Source organism: Chlamydotis macqueenii, chromosome 18, assembly GCF_036417535.1.
Source record: "Chlamydotis macqueenii isolate bChlMac1 chromosome 18, bChlMac1.mat, whole genome shotgun sequence".
NCBI lineage: Eukaryota > Metazoa > Chordata > Aves > Otidiformes > Otididae > Chlamydotis > Chlamydotis macqueenii.
Window position 1 is genome coordinate 7,822,307 of NC_141573.1, and position 19,835 is coordinate 7,842,141.

The 19,835-nt window shown below is 45.4% G+C and overlaps 1 protein-coding gene across 1 annotated transcript; it reads right to left on the bottom strand.

Moving 5' to 3' along the window:
• Positions 1 to 317: 317 nt before the first annotated feature.
• On the bottom strand, positions 318 to 19,270 carry LOC104485175 (myosin heavy chain, skeletal muscle, adult). Its single transcript, XM_086762039.1, has 38 exons — positions 19,049 to 19,270; positions 18,824 to 18,967; positions 18,574 to 18,730; positions 16,802 to 16,829; positions 16,586 to 16,703; positions 16,294 to 16,386; positions 16,100 to 16,163; positions 15,909 to 16,007; positions 15,711 to 15,814; positions 15,482 to 15,620; positions 14,863 to 14,981; positions 14,613 to 14,762; positions 13,666 to 13,836; positions 12,715 to 13,021; positions 12,541 to 12,614; positions 11,324 to 11,411; positions 11,112 to 11,229; positions 10,690 to 10,813; positions 8,345 to 8,481; positions 7,987 to 8,242; positions 6,703 to 6,945; positions 6,305 to 6,481; positions 6,074 to 6,219; positions 5,896 to 5,986; positions 5,418 to 5,807; positions 5,139 to 5,265; positions 4,852 to 4,970; positions 4,189 to 4,385; positions 3,614 to 3,797; positions 3,362 to 3,527; positions 3,063 to 3,187; positions 2,594 to 2,902; positions 2,288 to 2,491; positions 1,914 to 2,039; positions 1,647 to 1,817; positions 1,457 to 1,561; positions 1,218 to 1,313; positions 318 to 595 (listed from the first exon to the last, which is right to left on the bottom strand). Exons 1-38 carry the CDS (start codon positions 19,253 to 19,255, stop codon positions 440 to 442), a joined length of 5,829 nt encoding a protein of 1,942 aa, XP_086618165.1. The 5' UTR covers positions 19,256 to 19,270; the 3' UTR covers positions 318 to 439.
• Positions 19,271 to 19,835: the final 565 nt, after the last annotated feature.

Genomic DNA, 19,835 nt, shown 5'->3' on the forward strand with positions numbered 1-19,835 from the left:
ATTGGGAAACATTGTGGTCCTTCCTCTTCAACACCTCTTCAGCTTGCTTTGTCAATGGCTTGAACAACACAGGCCCCAGCCCACATAACTTTGCTCCTCCATTCTCCATCTTTGATGATTATTTATCTGAGTGAGAAGCTTCCTTTTTATCGCTCGCTAAAGTAATATAGAAGGCATGAGAAATTAGCAACTAGGGGAAAAAAGCTGTACTGGGACATAGGTACACAAAAGTTATAAGGCAAAATTGTGCCCAAGGACAAACGATGACACAGGCCTAACCGGTAAAAAGAGAAACAAGTGAAAACTAGTACTCATGGTGCACATGCGAAGAAATCTACTCTTTATTCCCTAAGGCTGCAAATAGAAAGTACGGAAGAAAGTGACCAAGAGGTTCACATTTTGTGCAGCCATCAGGTCACTTTGATGTCTTATGACATCCTCATTCTTCCTCTTCTATCTTCTTGCCATGAAACTCCCGGCTCTTCACTCGGAGCTTGTTGACCTGCGACTCGGCAATGTCAGCGCGCTCCTCGGCTTCCTCCAGCTCGTGCTGGATCTTGCGGAACTTGGAGAGGTTGACATTCGACAGCTCCTCCTGTGCGGGCAGAGGGAGTCGGTGGGGAGGAGCCCAGGGCAGGGCTTTCCCTCCTCCTGTGCCTCAGCCTTTCAGGGCTGCGGCTCTTCCCAGGGGCAAGGCCCAGACCTCCATCCCACAGCTACCAGGTCTTACATGTAAGCCTCACACAGACCTCCTCCTCCTCCCTTATGCAGGACCCCACTGTGACCAGCTTCACTGCTACTGGAGGAGCAATTTTGTCACTTGGAGCTGTCATTTCTGTACTTATTCTCCTATTAGTTGCTGCCCAACTATCAGTGTGATTCATTAGGTTGAGACAGACCCTGAAACCCTCTGCTGTTGACCAGCAGCAGGCATTCACAAACTCCAGTTGACTTCAGCCAGTGGATGTGGCCCCTGGCTTAGGTTAGTCTGACCTCCTGTATAAAAGAGGCTGCAGAACTTCCCTCAGTTCATCCCCGACTGCTGCAGGGTGCCCAGAACTCAGCAAGGCCTCATGGCTCCCTACTAAATGGTGTGGCCAAGACTGTTGTGTCTTGGGAGTTTCTTTCGTGTTCCTTTCCTGATATTCATTCTCATCTCAACAAGTGTGCTTCCCCGATGGAAAGGGGCTCTTGCCTGCTCTCCAAGCAATACTTACAGCCTCCTCAGCTTGTCTCTTGTAGGATTTCACTTTCATTTGCAGCTTGTCCACCAGATCCTGCAGCCTGAGAATATTCTTCCGGTCTTCCTCAGACTGGAGTGGTTGGCAAGGAGGAAAGAGAATGACTTACTGGTTTCCCATCACATGAGGTTAACAATTCCCCTTGGGAAAGGTGTCTGCAAAATCTGACTGGCTGTGAGAAAACGCTGTCAGCCCAAGGAGGCCTCCTGCCTTACCTGGTAGGTCAGCTCCTTCACCCTCCTCTCATATTTGCGCACACCCTTCACAGCTTCAGCGCTGCGCTTCTGTTCACCATCAACCTCTGCTTCCAGTTCCCGTACCTGCAATGAGAAGACCAGCTTTGCAGCTTCCCTGCTGGCTGCTTATGTGGCATGTTCATCAAGCACAAATAAAAGCCCTACGCACTCTGGCCTCCAGCTTCTGGATTTGCTTCTTGCCTCCCTTCAGAGCCAACTGCTCAGCCTCATCCAGACGGTGCTGCAGGTCCTTCACTGTCTGGTCCAGGTTCTTCTTCATCCTCTCCAGGTGGGCGCTGGTGTCCTGCTCCTTCTTCAGCTCTTCTGCCATCATGGCTGCCTGATGAGAGCAAAGGGTCAAAGCCATTTTTAGGTCAGGAGACAGTTTGGGGGAGAATACCTCCATCACTAGCAGGGAAAGGAACTCCCAACTCACATCTGTGATGGCCTTCTTGGCCTTCTCTTCAGCATTGCGGGCTTCCTGGATTGTATCTTCCATTTCACCCTGAATATGCATGATGTCTGTTTCCAGCTTCTTCTTGGTATTGATCAAGCTGGTGTTCTGTGCAACAGGAAAGACATGATTTGGACTGTTAGACCTAATGCCTCCACATCAAGAGCTAACTGTGCCAGTATTGTTCACAAAAGCGTCTTCTTCCAAGCAATAGCAGCAAAACACGGGTGGCTGGCTAGACTGGCCATATCACAGCACTTCCAAGTGTTTACATAATAATCGCTTACAAGATGCATAGGGATCACATTCTTTGTTATCTCTTGTTGACGGGATTAATTTCCAGCAGAGTGGCTGACCTGGGTATGGAGGAGCTGCACACGTTCAGTGGCATCCAGAAGCTCCTGCTCAGCCACTTTCCTCGACCGCTCCGTCTGCTCCAGGGCTGCCCGGAGCTCCTCAACTTCAGCCTGCAGCAGGTTTGCTCTGCGCTCCACCATGGCCACCTGCTCCTTCAGGTCCTCCTGTGACCTGAGAGCATCGTCCAAGTGTATCTGGGTATCCTGTAAAAGAGACCAGAGAAATTGCAAGGCAACAGTGTGCGTTTGCGAGCCAAAAATATCAGGGATGTAATTTTTCTCTCTCTACAGCTTTGTTGAACAGACCTTGAGCACTGCCTGTGTGTTTCTCAGGTTCTTTTGTGCCTCTGCAGCCAAACGATTGGCATGGCTCAGCTGGATCTCCATTTCATTCAGGTCTCCCTCCATCTTCTTCTTCAGACGCAGGGCTTCATTCCTGCTCCTGATCTCAGCGTCCAGGGTGCTCTGCATGGACTCCACAATTCTGAGGTGGTTTCTCTTCATCTGGTCAATCTCCTCATCTTTCTCTGCTATCTTCCTGTCAATCTCAGACTTCACCTGGTTGAGCTCAAGCTGGAGGCGCAGGATCTTCCCCTCTTCATGTTCTAGGGAGGCCTGGACAAGTAGGCAGGAACAGTGACTTAAAATGATGCTTGCATTCTAAGTCATCTCTTATGCAGGACTCCATGAAACCTAAGCTTGCTTTCCTGCCATCTCTGCAGATAACTACTCCCAGACTTTCCGTCTGGACACCATTTATTAGCACTGTATGTACCTCAGCTTCCTCCAGGGAGGCTTGGATTTCAGATTTCTCCTGCTCAATCTGTTTCTTGACTTTCTCCAGCTCATGAATTGCCTTTCCTCCCTCAGCAATCTGCTCCGTGAGATCAGCAGTCTCCTCTGTGGGAACAAAGAGCAATGGCATGGTCAGGCACAGACCTGCATCGGGAACAGTCCTGTCACACCAGGGTTACAAATATCTTTCCCAACCAACAGGCACACAGCCATGTGGAAGGGTGGTAGTGATGGACAGTGTGAGAAAGCCCTGCCAGGAGCAGAGGAGCAGAGACTTACGCTGCAAGTTCTTGTTCTCACGCTTCAGCGTTTCCAGGTGATCCAAGGACTCCTCATAGGCATTCTTCATCTTAAACAGCTCTGTGCTGAGAGAGCGAGACTCCTTCTGGGAGGCTTCTAGCTCAGCCTGCGTCTCCTCATACTTCTGCTTCCACTCTGCCAGGATCTGAAGAGAAACGGCACCTCAGTATGGATGTGGCAATCACAAGGGGATGCTCTGCCCAGGAACCCCAAGGCTGGAGCCCAAAAGACCTTGTCAAAGTTCTTCTGCTTCTTATCCAGAGCTGCGCAGGCGGCATTTGATCGCTCCACATCAATCATCAAGTCCTCCACTTCATTCTGCAGCCTCTGCTTTGTCTTTTCCAGGGAAGCACATTTGGCATTCACAGCTTCAACATGTTCCTCTGCATCCTGCAGGCGCTGTGCCAGCTTCTTCCTGGGAGATGGTAAGCACAACTCCAGGTTACAGCTTAGAGTGGAGCCAATTTTCTACTGTTCACGACAGTGCAGTTGGTCATGTTGGTGACTTTGACCACAGCACTCTTCACGGTGTTTTTTCTCTTCCAAGGCCGCATGCAGCCTAAAGCGTCTGACACTTCTGTGTCCTAGCACCTACTGATATTCAGCCTGTCTTTGACTTTCAAGCCGTAAAGGGTACATTTGTTTTTACAGCCTACAATTCTTTCACAGCACACTTTTCCTCTCCCTCCCTCTCTCCCCTCTACCACGAAGACCCATCCCCGTCCTAATCCACTTGCAGGGACCCCAGTTTCCCTTGAAAGTCTCAGTCTTCTCCAGCCATTCAACTTCCCACATTCCCCACGTACTTGGCCTCCTCCAGCTCCTCTGTGCGCTGAATGGCATCCGTCTCATATTTGGTTCTCCACTGGGCCACTTCACTGTTGGCCTTGGACAGGGCACGCTGCAGCTCCCCCTTGGCTTCCTGCTCCTCCTCATACTGTTCCCGGAGCAAGTCACAGTCGTGGCGAGCAGACTGCAAGGCGTGGGCAAGGGCGTTCTTGGCCTGTTGGGACATTGGGATTGGTAGCTGGAATACTTCTCTTGAGGAGCCTCTTAACAGTGAAATTGTCAGTGAAATTAGAATGAGTTTCCCTATAATTAGTCAAATGCAAAGCTGGAGCTGAGGAAGTCCTCATCAATGTATTCTGGAGGATTAGGATGTGCTAGTGGCAGGTGCTCTGGGGACAGTAGTCTGCTGTTTCTGTAAATGTTTCAACATAGGTGGTTGACTCCTGTCTTAGAGGGTATCATCAGAATGTCATGAAAGCCTTGTGGATGACTTCGTCCAGAATCAAAATCATTGTTTCCTTCCCTCTCTAGCTTACAAGTTAGGGTATGTGCATTACTGCTGTTCCCTCCAGTACTACTTGTATTTACGGAAAGAATATTAAAAGAATCTTAAATAAGAGAGGATTCTCCAGATGCTTTTAGAAAGTATGTAGGTTGTGTATGGTAGAGTACTTCCAGACCTTTATTTCTTCCTCTAGATGTCTCTTGAGTTCCTCAATTTGTTGCGTAAATCCTTGCTTGCCTCTAGAAAGCTGAGAAATCAGAGCATCCTTTTCCTCCACCTGGCGGGAATATTCACCTGGGAAGGGTAAAGTGAAAAACAGGAACTAGACCATTAATTATATTTCTTCCTGTAAACCACTGTGACCAGTGGCTCTGAGATACAAGTTACCGTATTGCAGCCCATGCTATCCTCGTCGTGTGCAAGGCCTCCTCCCATTGCACCTCAGGAACAAGGATGTCTCACCTGATTCTGTCTGCAGACGAGCTCTTTGAGTATTGAGGTCATTGATCATGCGCTGATTCTGCTCCTCCTTAGTTTTAATCTCACTCAGCTGGTCTTCCAGAGTGCGACACATCTTCTCCAGATTTGCCTGCAGAGCAAACACAAGGATGGAAAGGAGGTGAACACCTGGACTCTGCCTTGTCCTCACAGCTGAGATTTTTTTACAAGAATCTGGCTGGTAGATGTAGCCTACGTGCCACACCTTGGCCCTTGTGAGCATGTTCTACTGCAATGCCATACCTTGGCTTTGGAGACAGACTCCATGTTACTGGCCAAGTCGTCAATCTCCATCTTCAGCTCACTCTTCTCCTTCTCCAGCTTCTGCTTCACTCGTTGCAGGTTGTCAATCTGCTCCCCAAGTTCAGCTGTGCTGTCCGCGTGCTTCTTCCGCAGGGCAGCAGCCGTGGCTTCGTGCTGCAGCGTGGCCTCTTCGAGGTCACGGCGCATCTTCTGAAATTCTGCCTCACGCTTCTTGTTCATATCGATCTGAGCTGCTGTAGCCCCTCCTGCTTCTTCCAGGCGCTCACTGATCTCCTCCAGCTCCCGTGACAGGTCAGCCCGATGCTTCTCTGCTTTTGCCCGAGATGTTCGCTCTGCCTCAATTTCCTCCTCCAGTTCCTCAATACGAGCCTGGAGAACATTAGGGACCCTTCACACCCATGCCCTCCTGCTACCTGACCTGAGACTGGGTGAAAGAGGAGAAGGGACAGAGACTTGCCTGCAGCTCCTTGATCTTCTTCTGTAATTGCATGCCCAGGGCTTGCTCATCCTCTATTTTGCTCTGGATCTGGCTGATTTCAAAGTCTTTCCTTTGGGCAAAGCAAACTGTGTTAGAGCCCAAAGGAAAAAGACAAGTGCACCAGCCCAGCACTCAGGTGCCCCACAGCCACACTTACTTCTTCAGCTTCTCATCCAGCTGCTGCTTGTCATTTTCCAAATCCATTATGCTGTCATGGGCCAGCTTCAGGTCTCCTTCAAGTTTCCTCTTAGCTCTCTCAAGGTCCATGCGCAGTTTCTTCTCCTGTTCCAGGGACCCTTCCAGCTAAACACAACAAGACCATCAGTGCTCTGCCAGCCAGCTCTAACTCCATACCTGCCCTGTTCTTGCTGCAGGCCTGTGTGCTTACATCGTCCACTTGCTGCTCCAGCTTGGTTTTGGCTTTGGTCAGAGTATTGACTTTGTCCTCTTCTGCCTGCAGGTCATCCAGTGTCTGCTGATGGGCCTCTTGGAGGGCTTTCTTCTCTTTTGTCAGCTTGGCAATGCTCTCGTCCAGAACTGACATCTCCTCTGTGAGGTTTTTCACCTACAAATATAAGCAATTGTCAAAATTGGTTGGAAAACATATCTGCTGTTCTGTTAATTTTTTACTTTTTAGTTCTTAGCCAGAAAATTCATTTTTCCTTTCACTGTCAGGTGATGTCCAGCTCAAATGTTTTAAATCAAACACATCCTAGGGTAGCGAGCCCTTTTACTCTGACAAGCCATGATTTTTTCACCCCCTTATGCAACTCCTCGTGTGTGCACCTTGTTTTCTGTGGCATGCTTTTCCTTCTCCACTTTGGCCAACGTTAACTCAAGGTCATCAATGTCTTTCTTCAGCTCTGAACATTCATCCTCCAGTTTCCTCTTCTTGGCTGTCAGCTCGGCATTAATTTCCTCCTCGTCCTCAGCCCTTTCAGTCACCTCCTTAATTTTGGCTTCCAGCTGGATTTTGGTTTTGATGAGCTGGTCACATCTTTCCTCAGCATCAGCCAGGCTATCTGCTTCCTGTCAGGGAGACACAGATTTTGCTGGGTTGTAGTGTTTTGAAGGTTGTCTGCTCTGTCTTTTCTATCACTGAGGAGGCATGTCTTAAAATGGAGGCTGAACCTGGCCTTCCACTCCAGCAACTGGAAGATCTTGCCTGGTATCTGCTGGGAAACCTGTTCATCTGGTGTCAACATTGAGTCCAGATTTTTTTATGGCTCTTAAAAATGCCACACAGAGAGGATAGCTATGGTAATACCTCAGGCAATCAGAAACACGACACAACAGTGGTCATTTCAATTACTAGTTTCAGCAGAAGCAAGGCCTTGGAGTATTTTTTCCTGATGGAAAAAGTATTTTGTAGCTTTTTCTTTTTAATTGTCTCATTAAGAACCTTATAATAGTTGGGAATTAAAGGCTTTTCTATTTCTGAGAATAATTTAGATAAGAAAGAAAGTTATAATTTTTCTATGTATAATAAAATTGCTGCAAAACCAAATAAGTTCTTGCCTTTATTATCAGGTACTTCTGTGCCTCCTTTCCAAGCCACGCCTAACATTTCCAGTACTAACTAGTTGATCACTTCATTTGATGTTAATAAACTGACTCTTCCTAATTGAGTTTGAATAGGAATTGTCCAAGGGAATGGGAATATAATGGGAATGTTTGAATGGGATGTAATCAAAGCCCTCTAGTGTAGCTCTAAGTAGGAAAAGTGGGTCCTCTTCAGGTTTGCCTTTACTCTGTTCAACAGATACACTGCTTTGAAAGTTGAGGAGATGGAGATACTTCCCTTCCAGTTCACAGCTCTGCTGTGGATTACATGTTGGCTAGTGTTATATGGTTCTTTACTCAGACTGCAGAAGTCTCATGTGGGGCTGCCACAAGACTCACTATGCCCCTGCCAGAGCCTGTTTCCTCAGTCTTGGAGTGCCTTCGAGTGTGAGATTTTGACTGTTTTCTACCACACGATAGTCAACGCTCCACAAGGCTCTGCTTAGGTAAGAAGCATTCTGGCTGTATATCATTCTTTTCCAGGGACAAGTGAACAGTGATACTCACTGCCTGCACTTGCAGCTGCAGGTCATTTTTCTCCTGCAGCAGGGCCACCATTTTCTCCTCCAGCTCTTTCCTCTTTGCCTCAGACTTTGCAAGTTCTTCCTTGGTTTTCTCAAATTCTTCTTTCATGTTGGCCATCTCCTTCTCAGATTCTGCACTCTTCAGCAAGGGCTTGATCTTGAAGAACAGCTTCATCCAGGGCCAGTGCTTCACGTTCATGAATGCACGAACATTGTACTGGATACAGAAGATGGACTCCCTGAAATGAATTTCACATGGTTATTGCATAGCTTAGGTATAATGAATTTAGATTTCATTAGTCAACTACCATCAGAACAAACTAAACATGAGAAATATCTACCTCCTCTCCACCATTCTCCGATACTCCACTCTCATCAGGAAGCCCCTGCATCTGGCTTGTGTGCGAGTGATTATTTCTGCCAGCTTGTCATCTCTCATCTCCTCCAGGAGTCCCAGCAGCCCAGCTTTGAAGAACACCTTGAGAAAGGAAATGTTGCAGCATGTCATTGTTAGGTAGTGCGGAATAGAGGCCCAGAGTCTGTCAGGATCCTGAACTAGGCCTTAATGACCTTGGCTTAAGTTGCCAAGCCACTGGCTAAGTTGCCAAGCCACTGGCTATCGTATTTGAGAAGTCGTGGTGGTCTGGTGAGGTCCCAGATGACTGGAAGAGAGGGAACATAACCCCAATTTTTAAAAAGGGGAATAAGGAAGACCCAGGTAACTACAGGCCAGTCAGCCTCACCTCTGTGCCTGGCAAGGTCATGGAGCAGATTCTCTTGGAAACCATGCTAAGGCACATGGAGAGCAAGGAATTGGTTGGTGGCCAGCAGGAGCAGGGAAGTGATCGTGCCCCCTGTGAATGTGGTGACAGCCAACATGGCTTCACCAAGGGCAGATCATGCCTGACCAATTTGGTGGCCTTCTATGATGGGGTGACGGCATCGGTGGACAAGGGACGAGCAACTGACATCATCTACCTGGACTTGTGCAAAGCTTTTGACACTGTCCCGCACGACATCCTTCTCTCTAAACTAGAGAGACATGGGTTTGATGGACGGACCACTCGGTGGATAAGGAGTTGGCTGGATGGCCGCACTCAGAGAGTGGTGGTCAATGGCTCAATGTCCATGTGGAGACCGGTCACGAGTGGCATCCCTCAGGGGTCCGTGTTGGGCCCGGCCCTGTTCAACATCTTTGTCGGCGACATGGACAGTGGGATAGAGTGCACCCTCAGCAAGTTCGCCGACGACACCAAGTTGTGTGGTGCTGTCAACATGCTGGAAGGGAGGGATGCCATCCAGAGGGACCTTGACAGGCTGGAGAGGTGGGCCCGTGCCAACCTCATGAAGTTCAACGAGGCCAAGTGCAAGGTCCTGCACCTGGGTCATGGCAATCCCAGGCACAAATACAGGCTGGGCGGGGAATGGATTGAGAGCAGCCCTGAGGAGAAGGACTTGGGAGTGCTGGTGGATGAGAAGCTTAACATGAGCAGGCAATGCGCCCTTGCGGCCCAGAAGGCCAACCGCATCCTGGGCTGCATCAAGAGGAGCGTGGCCAGCAGGTCGAGGGAGGTGATTCTCCCCCTCTACTCTGCCCTGGTGAGACCCCACCTGGAGTACTGTATCCAGTTCTGGAGCCCCCAACACAAGAAGGACATGGACCAGCTGGAGAGGGTCCAGAGGAGGGCCACAAAGATGATAAAAGGGCTGGAGCACCTCTCTTATGAGGACAGGCTGAGAGAGTTGGGGCTGTTCAGCCTGCAGAAGAGGAGGCTCCGGGGAGACCTGATAGCGGTCTTCCAGTACCTCAAGGGGGCCTACAAGAAAGATGGGGAAAGGCTGTTTAGTAGGGCCTGTTGCAATAGGACGAGAGGTAATGGTTTTAAAATAGAGGGGGGTAGATTTAGACTAGAAATTAGGAAAAAAATTCTTACGATGCGAGTTATAGAACACTGGAACAGGTTGCCCAGAAAGGTGGTGGAGGTCCCATCCCTGGAAACGTTCAAGGCCAGGCTGGATGAGGCTCTGAGGAACCTGACCTAGTCAGGGATGTCCCTGCTTCTTGCAGGGGGGTTGGACTAGATGACCTTTGAAGGTCCCTTCCAACCCTAACCATTCTATGATTCTATGATTCTATGATCAGGCTCACCTTGGGCCTCCTCTCAAACGCTCTGCCCAAGGGCCTAAAAAATTCCTATAAGCTCAGCTTTAGGCATTCAGGTTTTCTTCTGAGCTATGTAGCATGAATTATAGCTTCCAGTTCAGCCACAGCCTCAGTCAAACCTATGCCTCGTCATGTGAGCTGTACTATGACCTGCAAACTTACTTCATAGCTTGATGTGAGACCAATCTCATTGCTGTGGACCTGTCCAGGAATTAATGAATAGTGCCTTGCTCTTGTTAGCCTTCTTATGTCTGACCCTAATCAATCTCAAAACCTAAGGCTTTGTATCTTCATCTCAGACCTTTCTTATTGTCACAAACCTGCCTGAAGATCTGGAGACTTGCTTGAATCTGACTACCATTCCAGGGTCTTTCCCATTTCCCTTGCTTGGGTACTTGAGGCTGGGCGCTTGCTGATTGAGGCCCCTACCCTGTCAGCTCTGTTATTGTGCCATGCTCCCTGCCCCTGACAGAGCAGCCCACCCTTATTGCTCCCTGACAGATTTTTAACATATGTTCCTACCTTGGTGTGACCAAATCTGTACTGGGTGTGGTCCACATCAATGGACCCAAGAAGCTTCTCTGAAGCCTTCTTGCTATCCATGAACTGTCCCTCTGGGATAGCACTGGCATTAAGCACTCTGTATCTGCAGAAGAAAACGGAACATGAAGAAATCCCCATCACCAAAACCACCACTGTAACTGAATGCCACAGCCTTCTCAGACTGTCTCATTGAACCAGTCTCATGCCTGGAGACAGTTCATCCTTTCAGAACAGGATATGGAGAGTGTTTTTACTATTAACTCTAAGTGCAAGAGTCCTGATCTCAGCAATGTCATTTCTATATTCCTGCTCAGTACCAATTTAAAGTACACTGCTTCAAGTGTATTACGATACGCAGGCTCTTCAGCTTGGTCTGAATGGGCAGAAAGAAGCACTCTTACCTTTGTTTGAAGTCAGCATACAGGACTCTGCTGGGGAATCCTTTCCTGCAAATTCTGATCCCTTCCAGCACCCCGTTACACCGCAGCTGATGCAGCACCAGCTCATGCTCCATGGCACCTAACAAACACCACCATTAGTGACTTCCCCGTTGTTTGATACTCAGGAGAAGAGTTTCTGTGGCTTAATTTCTCCTTCTATGGGATCCCCTTACCGGGTGTTTTTGTTTCATTTGGGATGATGCATCGTACAAAATGGGGGTGAGTGCTTCTCAGGTTAGCCATCAGCTTGTTTAAATTTTCCTGTGAGAGCACGAAATGAAGTTTATATTATTAAGTGTAAGCACTGTAAGCTTAATAGTGGATGTATCAAGCTGAGTGTTTCAGGATGCAGACCTGTCTTATCTAAAACATCTTGCAGAACTCCCAGAGGGAAACTTGGAAACTGAAAGCTCACAGATTTTTGGTTTTGAAATATTTTTATAGAAGAATTTTTTTTGTAGAATTTTTTTTTGGTAGAATATTTTAAAAAATGGTTTATATTACTTTTCTTTGATCTCCTTATACAAATACAGAGCTACCATTTCACAGCTTTCCTTCCAGCTGGTATTTCTTGTGGTATTTAGATGGGTATTTTAAGTGGATCCCATATACTTTTGGCTAAGGGTGACTAGCATCTGATTTGACAGATAAACAAGTTATTTTAAAATGGATGGAATATTTGTACACCCCATATAAATTGACATTTTAGTACTAATTCAATGTCCCTAAATATCTCCATCTGAGCAAAATTGAAAACTTGAAAACATAACTGAAAACTGGCCTCAGAATTCATCAACTTGATATAATTTAACATTCACTCTCTTTCTCCATTGAAATTAAAACATTGCTTTTTTTGTTTTTGATGTTTGATCTATTGTTTTCCAATTTTACATTTTATCAATACTGAAAATCTTCATAAATATGTAGAACAGGTTTTAGAAATCTCTCTGAAGTCTCCAGAGAACATTTTAAGGACCTTCAGCTGATTACTTATTCACTACCAATCTAAGTAGGTGAAGTTCACCCTTTACGGATTTTTGTATGATATTCAGAAAAGCTAATAGCAAAACTAAGGCAGGTGGAAGAAATTAGACAAAATATAAGGATGAAGTATCAATAGATAGTTGGAAAAAAAAAGGCTAAGTCAATTGCCTAGGGAATACCAGGAGGCTGACAATATCATTTGGTCTCCTGAAATAAAAGGAACACCATGCACGCATGGCAGTACAGATTTTGTGGTGTTCTAAGTGGGTAATTCTATAATTTCCAAGGATGGCAAGGAAAGAGTTTTCAAGGATGACAAGAGCTATGACCCAAATTGAAACAATACTTTCAGGTTCATGATAAAATTTCTTTCCTTGTTCAAAGACATAATGAACTCTCTACATACCCGGAAAAGAGCTGAGACAGTCTGGAAGGAAGAACCCTTCTTCTTGCCACCCTTCTTGCCACCACCACCAGCCTCTGCAAAATTGAAGAAAATTAGCAAATGCCTTTCACATTGCCTTTGAGATTGCCCTTCATACAGTATGAACACATGGAACACAGATATTGCAGAGTTTACCTGCTTCGCCACCATAGGCAGCAAAAAGTAAAGCCAGTGTCTTCACGGATGATTTCTGGTACAGCCCAATGACAGTTTCATTCAGGGGGTCTTTGTTCTTCTCCAGCCAGCCAGAGATATTGTAGTCCACCGTGCCAGCATAGTGCACCAGGGAGAAGTGGGCCTCAGCCTTGCCTTTGGCAGGCTTGGGCTTCTGGAAGTTGTTGGATTTGCCCAGATGCTGGTCATAGAGCTTGTTCTTGAAAGAGGTGTCGGTTGCCTTGGGGAACATGCACTCCTCTTCCAGGATGGAGAAGATGCCCATGGGCTGAAGTGACAGAGAAAGATGACAATGATGTGAACCATGTGCTATGAACATCAAAGGTACCAGTGTGCTGCTGGTAGCATCTCAGCCTGGATGAGGACCCAAGCTTGTCAGGAGTTGTTCTCAGCCATGGAGCTTATTTTTGCCTTCCCTAACCTTCCTACAGACTTTTTTTTTTTTTTTTTTTTTGTGGAACTGGTAAGAACATCTGTCCAGTTTGGGTTAGAATTGGAAGTACAATTGGAGGGAGAAGTGGTAAAAAATAATAATAAGGAAAATAGCTACAAGAGGACTCGTTGCCTTAGGAAGTCAGGAGAGGTGATATTTATTTCCCAGATTTGTGTGAGGAGTTCTGATTGGAGTCTTCAGAGGAAAAAGGGAAGGAGACTGGCTCCAGTTTGTTTTAAAGAATTCTGTTGGTGGGAGATCAGGATACCTTTCCTATGCTTGAAGACCAAGTAATACAGCAGTGACGACACAGATCTGCATTTCCTTATTTCTCTTCCTCAGATTAAAATAAATTTCAGTGCAAAACATTTTGTTTAACTGACATTGAATGTCTGACCATGAGTTCTTTCTGAGCTGAATCTGGCTCAGAAACTTCACAGAATTCCAAAATACATTGTACGCTTGTATGGAAAAGGTACCTTCTCAATGAGCTCAATGCAAGCAGCCAGGTCCATCCCAAAGTCAATGAACTCCCATTCAATTCCTTCCTTCTTGTACTCCTCCTGCTCCAGCACGAACATGTGGTGGTTGAAGAACTGTTGCAGTTTCTCATTGGTGAAGTTGATACACAGCTGCTCAAAGCTGTTGAACTGTCCAAAGCAAGGAGAGGTGCATGGGTTCTCAAGGTGTGGCAAGCACCACAGGCTTTTGCTAGCATTCTCCTAATGCTGTTTGAAGTTCCCCAGCTGAAACACCACTCCTAACCATACTGTAAACAGCCTATGTTTCCTTAGCAGGCCTTCTCTTGGTAAAATGTATTGCCCTCAAAGGATTCTATTATTATTACTTTTGAAATCAAGCCAGAAGTAACACTTTTTTTTTTTTACTGTGCTACTCAAAAGCAAATCCTTCAGGGCTCTGACCTCCTAGGGAGTGGAAACCTCCTCAGTGTCCCACCCAAGAACAGATCTGCCCTCAGATCAACTATCCAGGGGTTTCTCTGCTCTGACACAGAGGTCATAGCACCATTGCTGCATTCACAACACAGGAAAATGTGAACTTTCCCATAGCACTGCCCTTGCTTTGGCTGTTCCAAGAGCATCCACCTCTTCGGCCCACACTTGTGTGAGCCTTAGTCTTCGAGGTGTGTCTCTGTTTCCAAAGCCTAAGACCTTAGGTTCAAGAGCCTCTGAGAGCATTTGTCAGAAAGCAGAGCTTTCTTCTGCCTGTTGACAATGTTAGAAGCAAAGTGTTTGTTCATAAAGCCATTTGAGGGTGCTCCGGTGACAGAGATGAGAGAGGAGTTTCTGGAGAGCCGCAAATGAGGATAAACTTCTGAATATTCTTAAAAAGAAATGCGTTTCTCAGTCCTCATGACCCCTCCCTGGCCCTCCCTTGACCATGGTGCCAAATCCTTGTTCCTTACATCAAAGATCTCAAAGCCAGCAATGTCCAAGACACCAATGAAGTACTGTCTGGGCTGCTTGGTATCCAGCTGTTGGTTGATGCGAATAACCATCCACAGGAACATCTTCTCATAGACAGCTTTTGCTAGGGCACCGACTGCATTGTTCACCTAAGCAGAGAAGAAAGGACTGGAGTTACTTCCTAGGGTCAAAAAAAAAAATCCTCAAGTACTCTTTCAGGCCACTTTCAAACTACTACCTTCTGCTTACCTGTTCCACAGTTTGACCTTTGGTCACAAATTCATTCCCAACCTTGACTCGGGGATAACACAGGGCTTTGAGCATGTCAGCTGAGTTCAGGCCCATCAAGTAGGCAGCCTTGTCAGCAACTAAATAGGGGGAGAGAGGCATTTATCCTTGGATAGTGGTTAGAATTTGGTTAGTGAGAACAACTTGAATCTGGACGTTCCAAGAAGAACCACCAAAGCTTCTGGGAATACATTGGGCATGCATGTAGCACACTCCTTTTCTTTGGAAAGTGGCTTTCTGCATAGGAAAAAATGCAGGAGTTATTTCACAAATACTATGATTACACATCCTGGTGACTTAGTGGTTGATGGTTTTACAGAGAGAGAGATATCCTGTACTGAGGCTGAAGTTCCTCCTTTCAGGCTGTGTTTGTCTCGGGAGTATCCGTTGGATGAAATAATGGAATTTCCCATGATCAGGGAACCACCTCACCAGTTAGACAGACAATGAACAAAGATGCTTTTCCTCAGTGTTTTATGTGGTGACTCAGGCCAACAAAAGTCTGTCTTTGGAAGCTAACATATCATCTCTACAAACAGAGAAGTTCCTTCAACAAATCAGTTGTTGAATTTGCTGGTACCTTCTGTGCCATCAGGCTCTGCCTGCTCCTCTCTTTGCTTCTGCTTGAACTTCAGGTTCCCGTAGTGCATGACAGCCCCTGTCAGCTTGTAGATGGCAGTCTTTTCGTCAGCAGTGAAGCCCAGGATGTCAATGGCACTCTGCAGTTGAAACAATGAATTAAAATATGAGTCTTTGGTAGGTCACCTTCGAGACATATACAGTAATTATCTTTTTGATATGTTACTTACATCTGTAGCCATCAGCTCCTCCTGGTCATCAATACTCGGAACAGTGATCTCACCTTGACTCACATAGTGGTAATCATAAGGGTTGGTGGTAATGAGGAGCATGTCTGAAACAGGAAGAGGCTTAGTTTTGCCAACCAAGTAATAGATGGAGCTGTTGCTCAGTGATCATCCTCAAAAAGACATAATGATCTTTCCTACCTATTAGCTCCGGCTTCTTGTTGGACATGATCTGATAAAATATGTGGTAGCTTCTTTCTGCCTTGAGCTGGAAAGTGACTCTGGACTTCTCCAGCAGATCTGGCAAGGAAGGTAGAAAGAGTTAGGTGCAGGAATGCACGTGGAGGTAGGAATTTGGGAAGGAACGGGATCAGGCCAGGGGAGTCTCTTACAAGTTTCAATGTCAGCAGAAGCCAGTTTGCCTGTGGCTCCAAAGTGGATTCTGATGAATTTGCCCTGTTAAGGAGCAGAAGCAATATTTCAGCCTGGATGGGTTCTTCCGACATCCCCTTTATGTGGAATACTGCTCTGGCCATCACTTGTTGCGTAATGAGAGGGAGAGACTTTGTCTAAAGCAACAACTTACAAAGCGTGAGGAGTTGTCATTCCTCACGGTCTTGGCGTTTCCAAAGGCCTCCAGCAGTGGGTTGGCGCTGATGATTTGATCCTCAAGCGTTCCCTGCAGGACAATAATTATTGCTGGTCATCCTCTTCAAAAATCACATCAGGAACAGAGGAAAGCACTGATTCAAGCCAGCATCTATTAATTAATTATTTTATCCTCAAGCATTCCCTACAGGATAATAATTATTCAGTTACAGTATCTGCTTGACATGGCAATTACATGCCAAGTGTTCAATCTGTTCTTCCTGACTCACCTGCATTTTGCCTGATGGCTGCTGCTCTTCCTTCTTCTTATCCCCGCTCGCTGCAATTGTTGCAAAGTACTGGATGACACGTTTCGTGTTCACAGTCTTCCCTGCCCCGGATTCTCCGCTGTCAAACCAAAGAGAGAAGCAGAGAGCGTGTGGTCAGGCAGGAGGTCCCCTGGCACCCAGCAGCCCCACTGTGACCCGAACAGGGAGTGTACATACGTGATCAGGATCGACTGGTTCTCGCGATCTGTGAAAGAGACAGAAGCAAAGATGGTGTTACCGGCATTCTGGAGTAATACAGAACACAATGTGTGTGATAAATACAAGCAGTGCTTTTAGAGAGCCTGTATATTATATGCAAAGGGCTGGAGTTCTCTACGTTTGGATTTCTTCAATGTTTTTTTCACCTCTGAGTTACTAATTTAAATTCTGTTTTGGGTCATTGAAAGAGGATATTTCTTCTTAATGTAACCTATTTCTCATATCAGTCTCTGAAATGAATTGTGATGCAAGAATGCCTGTTATTTAACAGTAACTTCAAGAAGTTTACAGGATTCTGTGCCTCAGAGAAGACTGTAATAGACATTGGAAGGTTTTGCTATGAAAGAACTCCTTGCAGAACTCCCTGTAGAATCCACAAAGATTAATATCAAATTTCTTGTGTGCCTTTTTAAGATCCTAGCAAGTATAACTAACTCCCTATACATCAGTGAGACATTAAACAATTTAAGAAGTTGATAGCAGTTTGTTCCTGTTTCCCTTTAACAAAATACCCTATGGGAGGTCTAATTAATTAGGTCTCATCTCTAAGTAGCAAGGAGTTGTAGTCACTAATTGTATGGGTCAAAAGAATTCTGATCTCCCTTACCTAAGTCATTTGTAGTAGTGTAGAGATTTAATCAACCTTGGAAACGTTTAAACAAGATGAGCTTTTTTCCTCCTTTTCTTACATTTCCTTTTCACCAGTGAATTCAAAGGAACAAATTCTTTATGAGGTGGGAAATTATGTGAGTTTTTTGTTGTTTTGGGTTTTTTGTTTCAGATTGTTTCTGTTAATTTTTTTTTTGTTTTTTTCTGGTGTTGTTTTTTTTTTTCTGTTTTTTAAAGGCACTAAGAGAAGGAAGAAAGAAGATAAGAAACATGATTAAAAGTGCTAAACTACTTGCTATTCATGAACCTGCTCTGGTGCTAAAAGTGAAAGTGGAAAAGGACAAAAAAAAACCCCATTCAAATTATTACTGAATTTTAAGTCAATGTTCAGGGACTTTTTTTAACAGTTACACAACATTCTGTGGTGTTCAGTAATGTCCTTGTGGAATCACAAAACAACGGTAGATGTATGAACATCAAATAATTGATTCCCTTCTGCATATTTCAGTTTTGGTCTACAGAATTCTAGTCCTTTCTTGTCATGTAACTTTCATGCCTAAGAAGCAAATCCATAACACAGGAATATTAACTAACAGCTAATTTGAAATTAAGGCATTTATCATTGATTCCAGAGGGTGCAACTTTGCTGGGATTCTGGCTCTTGTTCTTTCCCAAGAAGCTGTAAATATCAGAATAAAACTTGAAATCAGATCATTTGCTTTTTCAAACTATGTCTTCATGAAGCCAAACCAGCTAGAAATTAGCATACAATACAGTTTGGGGAGAAATTAATTAAATTGTTCAGAGTTCTATTAATATTTTCTGTCACATTCTGAGCAAATCAGATCTCAGTAATAGGTAGGGGAGAATATTTGTTTCACCTGACTCATTTCATTACATTAATGACTCTTCACTGTAGATTTTTCACCGCTCTTGTCTGCATGCTATCAATTAGAGTTTTAAAAATTATTAGGAGAGAACTCTGTCTCATGCATATCAGCAACTGTTAAAATAAGTTAATTAAAGGCTCACGCTGAGTTTTACATATCTACACACACACATATTTTTTTAAAAAAAAACCCAAATATTATATTGCCATGAGAAGGCTGCTATTGTCTCACCAGTCAGCATGAACTGATAGGCGTTGTCAGAGATGGAGAAGATGTGTGGAGGGGCCTCCTGGCGCTTCTTGCCTCGGTAGGCCAACACCACCTCCGGGTTGTACACCGGCAGCCACTTGTAGGGGTTGACGGTGACGCAGAAGAGACCCGAGTAGGTCTGCGAGGAAGGGAGACAGCACGTTGGCTTCCACTTAGCCCAGCAGAGCAGTTCCTCCCAGCTACCCAAGGGAAGAGTGCTGCTGGTACTTACGTAGATCATCCAGGCTGCATAACGCTCTTTGAGGTTGTACAGCACAGCGGGTTCGTGGAGGTGGGTCATCATGGCCATGTCCTCAATTTTATCGTACTTGGGAGGGTTCATGGAGAAGACTTGATCTTCCTTCACAGTGAGGGTCTGTCAGAGGAAAGAGAGATGCATGCATGTCAGCTAAGACTGGGAATTACATACAGTTTTTAATCCTTGGTTTTTACTCACCTCTCCAGCTTCAGTCTTGACAGTGACCTTCCCTCCTTCTTTGCTCTGGATTGTCCCTTTCACAAAAGATTCTTTAGGATGCACCACAAAGACGGATGTCTTGGCATCAAAAGGCTTGTTCTGGGCCTCGATTCTCTCCTTTTCTGACTTTCGGAGGTAAGGAGCTGCCTCCCCAAAGGCAGCCATCTCAGCATCCGGAGAGGCCATGTCTGCACTTACACAGGAGGCACAGTCAGCAGAGAATCCTGTAGAAAAGAAGATATGTTGAGTGAGTGAGTGAATAGGAATGTCTTACACTTTGATCTCTTCAAATATTTCAGTAGATATAAAAAAGTAAAAAGTTGGATTTAAACTTCCCAGTCTTAGCTGAAAATACTTGTATACTTTTCTAAACTTAATCCTTAGACATCTAGCTATGTAACAAAGTATAGAATAGTTATTTAGTGTTGAAGTATTGTAGTACAGTTTAGCAGCATTACTTCAACTTTGTGGACTCTAGTGAATTTAGACATTGCCATAGCAGAGACTTCATATTAAATGTATCTGATTTTTTTTTCAAATGCTACCCAAGAGTCTCTGAGAGACTTCCTTGTCTGATAGCAAGTAGTGGCTTTTCGCTGGAAAATATACTTGCTATGGACAATTCATCTTGCATTATGACAGATATAAATGTCACTATTGCCTCTTCTACTTTCTAGAAATCTTAAACCAATTTCTTGCTATCCCTTAAAAGTTAGTGAATTTTGCTATTCATTCTGGTGGCAGAAGCTGGAAGTCAGTCACTGCT

What these genes read in the sequence shown, in the direction of transcription:
- LOC104485175 (XM_086762039.1), bottom strand. Translation starts at nt 19,255, where the DNA reads ATGGCCTCTCCGGATGCTGAGATGGCTGCCTTTGGGGAGGCAGCTCCT. An exon ending in AAATGAAACAAAAACACCCG is followed by an intron (nt 11,230 to 11,323) that starts GTAAGGGGATCC and finishes GGTGTTTGTTAG; the next exon opens with GTGCCATGGAGCATGAGCTG. An exon ending in CTGGATGAGAAGCTGAAGAA is followed by an intron (nt 5,987 to 6,073) that starts GTAAGTGTGGCT and finishes CTTTGCCCAAAG; the next exon opens with GAAAGACTTTGAAATCAGCC.